General features: G+C 42.6%; 1 protein-coding gene across 1 annotated transcript; it reads right to left on the reverse strand.

The window, feature by feature from the left end:
* Window positions 1–2,256, reverse strand: dcstamp (dendrocyte expressed seven transmembrane protein). Its single transcript, XM_032517869.1, has 3 exons — window positions 1,210–2,256; window positions 785–1,117; window positions 1–706 (listed from the first exon to the last, which is right to left on the reverse strand). Exons 1-3 carry the CDS (start codon window positions 2,254–2,256, stop codon window positions 647–649), a joined length of 1,440 nt encoding a protein of 479 aa, XP_032373760.1. The 3' UTR covers window positions 1–646.
* Between the last annotated feature and the right edge of the window lie 1,024 nt (window positions 2,257–3,280).

The raw sequence follows: 3,280 nt of genomic DNA on the forward strand, positions 1-3,280 counted from the left end.
GCTGTCCTGTCACAAATGAAGGCCTAAAATGCTCAAAAAATAATCTAAAAGAAAATGCAGACTTTTGTCTTCTACGAGTTTTAAATAAAGGTCTGGAGATTATCAGGTAATACTGGAGAGGGTCTTGTATTATAATACTGTATCGGCAGCGTGAAAATGGACATGTCAAGTTGGAAGATAAATATTATGTATGTATAAATAGCAGAAGGCCTAGTATTGATCCTTGTGGGACACCTTCATCAACCTCCTAGAGTCTTGATTTAGATTGACTTTAGACTAAACTGCTAGAAAGATCTGATTTTTACCGGCTGTGAACACATTCGTAAAAACAAATTCAAAGCAGCTCATTCAACGGAATATTATAATCAACATTAGAAATTAAATAGATCTACCTACAGTGCCGCATGATGTTGCAGCAGTTATTGCCATTATAATTTTTCTCCAGAGAGACAGTGGAGAGTTGGACAGACACCAACTTTGTGCAAGGACTGGAGGATGAGGTAAAAAGGCCCGAGATAAAAAAAAATGTATAGGCATAATCCTTTGATCAAAGTTGTCCTCAGTAGAACTAATGTTTTCATATGACTTGTTATTCATAGAATAACTGGAAATAAAACCATGGAGCAGGGCAGAGGAAATAACATCCTCACACGATATGTTGCGGATCCTCTTTGGGTCTGAAGAGCAGGGGACACCAGAAATGTGGCTGAAAAGAGAAGACAAATCACCCTTATGCATTATACACAAGCATATATGCTAACTAGCAATAAACAGCAATGCATACCTTAAAATAGAGCGACATGAGGCTGCAGTTGTTTTTCCCCTTCTTCTTTTTTCCCCTCTTCCTCAGGATTTTGGCGTGCAGGTATTCCGCTCTCTCCTCCGCAGCGGTGGAAAAGAACCGCTCACAGACCATGAGCCTGACCTGGGCCACTTTGGTCGCCATCAGAGCCATGATGAGCAGGGTGAGCAGGATGGCAGCCAAAGGAACCACGGAGGTATGGAGCAGCAGCTTGGGTTTAGGAAGACACTTCTTCTCAAAAAGACTCACAGAGTAGGAAAAATCATTTTGGTGGTTTTCCTCAACAAGTGGTATACCTATTAAAGTTGCAATCCCCTAAGAAGATAAATGAATACATATTTAGTGGCCGTCTGACTGGAACAAAAACTGTAAATACAGAAACGTATCTCTTTCAAAAACGTACTTACTTTGATGCTTATTAACAACGGGACACGGAATGGTTCCAGCTCTGATAACTTTGTTGTTACAATATCGACAAAGCAGTACAACAAGGCATCCACGGTTATAAATATGACCCAAGCAATAAAATGGGAGACAACTGGAAAACCAAATTTCAGCATAGCGCTCCCCTCTCTGGTGGTGGGACGGGCCGAGGGGACAGCGGTGTACAGCTTCTCTTCCTCTGGAGTCAGGGGGAGGACGTGGGGCTTTCCTTGCGTCTTCTGCTTCTCGTCAAAGCGAACGAATCCGCTGCTCACGAACCTGTTTTCATACTTCATGTCACTGCAGTATTTCTTAATGTGCAGCGCTATAAACATCGTGAGCACGAGGAAGCTGATAGCAGGAAACGCCTTGTCGCTCACAGAGGACACTGTATTCATCACGGACTGCACATACTTCACAGTTTCATTCAGCTGCTTCTCTGCTTCGCTGAGCTTCCCCCTGAGTTCGTCTGAGTCCAGTCTGGGTGAAACTTTGAGTTGGGAGTCAAGGTTCACCACCCCTAAGTCTGTCACCCCCTTAAGCATGTTTCCTATCCACTTCAACATCTTGACATAGTTACTGAACGGAGCGAGCATCGCGGCTTTCTTAGCCTTCAGGTTGCAAAGCATACTCCTGACCAGGCCTGTGATGTTCTCCAAGGTGTTGCGGATATTTCTAAGGACCACCAAACTAGTCCCGGCGGTCAGGAGCAGGTTCCGACTTTTCTTCATGAAAATGGAAATGACAAAAAGAGTCCCAAAGCACCGTACTCTCTTTGATAGAAAGAGGGCAAGTGTGAGTAGTGTCCCAAAGCAGCCGGCGACCCATCCCGCCACCGCTAGCTCGTAGTTCAGGGTGAAGACGAGGTACAGGAGGAGCAGGGAGCTGAGCAGGAGGCTGGAGAAGCTGCAGACAAGGAGGAGGGTCAGAGTTCTTCGAAGGCCATCCCTTTCACCGGTAATGAAAACATCCACAGCCAGATAACTGATATCCTTGAGGCTCTGTTTTATTGCATTCCATGAGAGTAGCATTCTGGACATTGAAGAACATAGTGATGGACAATGGAGCACATAAGCCACATTACAAAAACAGAGGTTACATAAACAGATAGTTGCAAAAGAAATACAGAAATATATTTAATGTTCAATTATATCAACTATATTCAACCGTGATTCATTTTGAAGGTGAAAATGTTGCATTAATGTAATGAAATCACAAAGTAGGCCGACAAACCTGCAGTGTAGAGCTGTAGAGTGTAGATCTATTCTCATGCATGTAGTTTGCAGTCTCCTTAAATATGGTTAAAACAGGAACTCTTCTGGCCACGCAAACCTCAGTCATTCGTCATTTCCCATTGGTCCCTATTTTTTTACCAAAAGCAGAAGCAAACCGAAGATAACACAAGGCCGGATTATGACCGTGGGAAACTTGATTGTGCGTTTATGTTTTACTGAGGATTTCAGGACTGTATGCCGCAAATGTGTAAATACGTTCAGATTACTTGGTGAATACACCTTAAAATATTCCAACTACAGAACCCCTGATAAAAGCTGTAAAATACCTTTTAAAAGGAGTAGGTGATGACAAAAGAGAAGACTTCACAGCAAAAAGGATCAATTTAATAATAATGTAATATGGTCTTGTTGCAAAGTTACTAAAAAGTACTGTAAAAATGAAGGTTTAAATCATGTAAAAATAACTGCTTTTAAAAAAATCAGAACTTTGAGGCAGTGGGGGTCTATATCCACGAGCTTTCCCTTCCAGGATTACTCCAGCCAGATGTCACTCTTTTCAGCCAGATGTTCATTATCTTCTGTTTTCTTTATGAATTTTAAGTACAGGTGGATTTCTGAGGACTATGGTTACCTGGTCCTCAGATCTCTGCAGGGTAAATCCAGACAGCTATCTAGACTATCTGTCCAATCTGAGGACTATGGTTACCTGGTCCTCAGATCTCTGCAGGGTAAATCCAGACAGCTATCTAGACTATCTGTCCAATCTGAGGACTATGGTTACCTGGTCCTCAGATCTCTGCAGGGTAAATCCAGACAGCTA

Source organism: Etheostoma spectabile, chromosome 6 (assembly GCF_008692095.1).
Source record: "Etheostoma spectabile isolate EspeVRDwgs_2016 chromosome 6, UIUC_Espe_1.0, whole genome shotgun sequence".
NCBI lineage: Eukaryota > Metazoa > Chordata > Actinopteri > Perciformes > Percidae > Etheostoma > Etheostoma spectabile.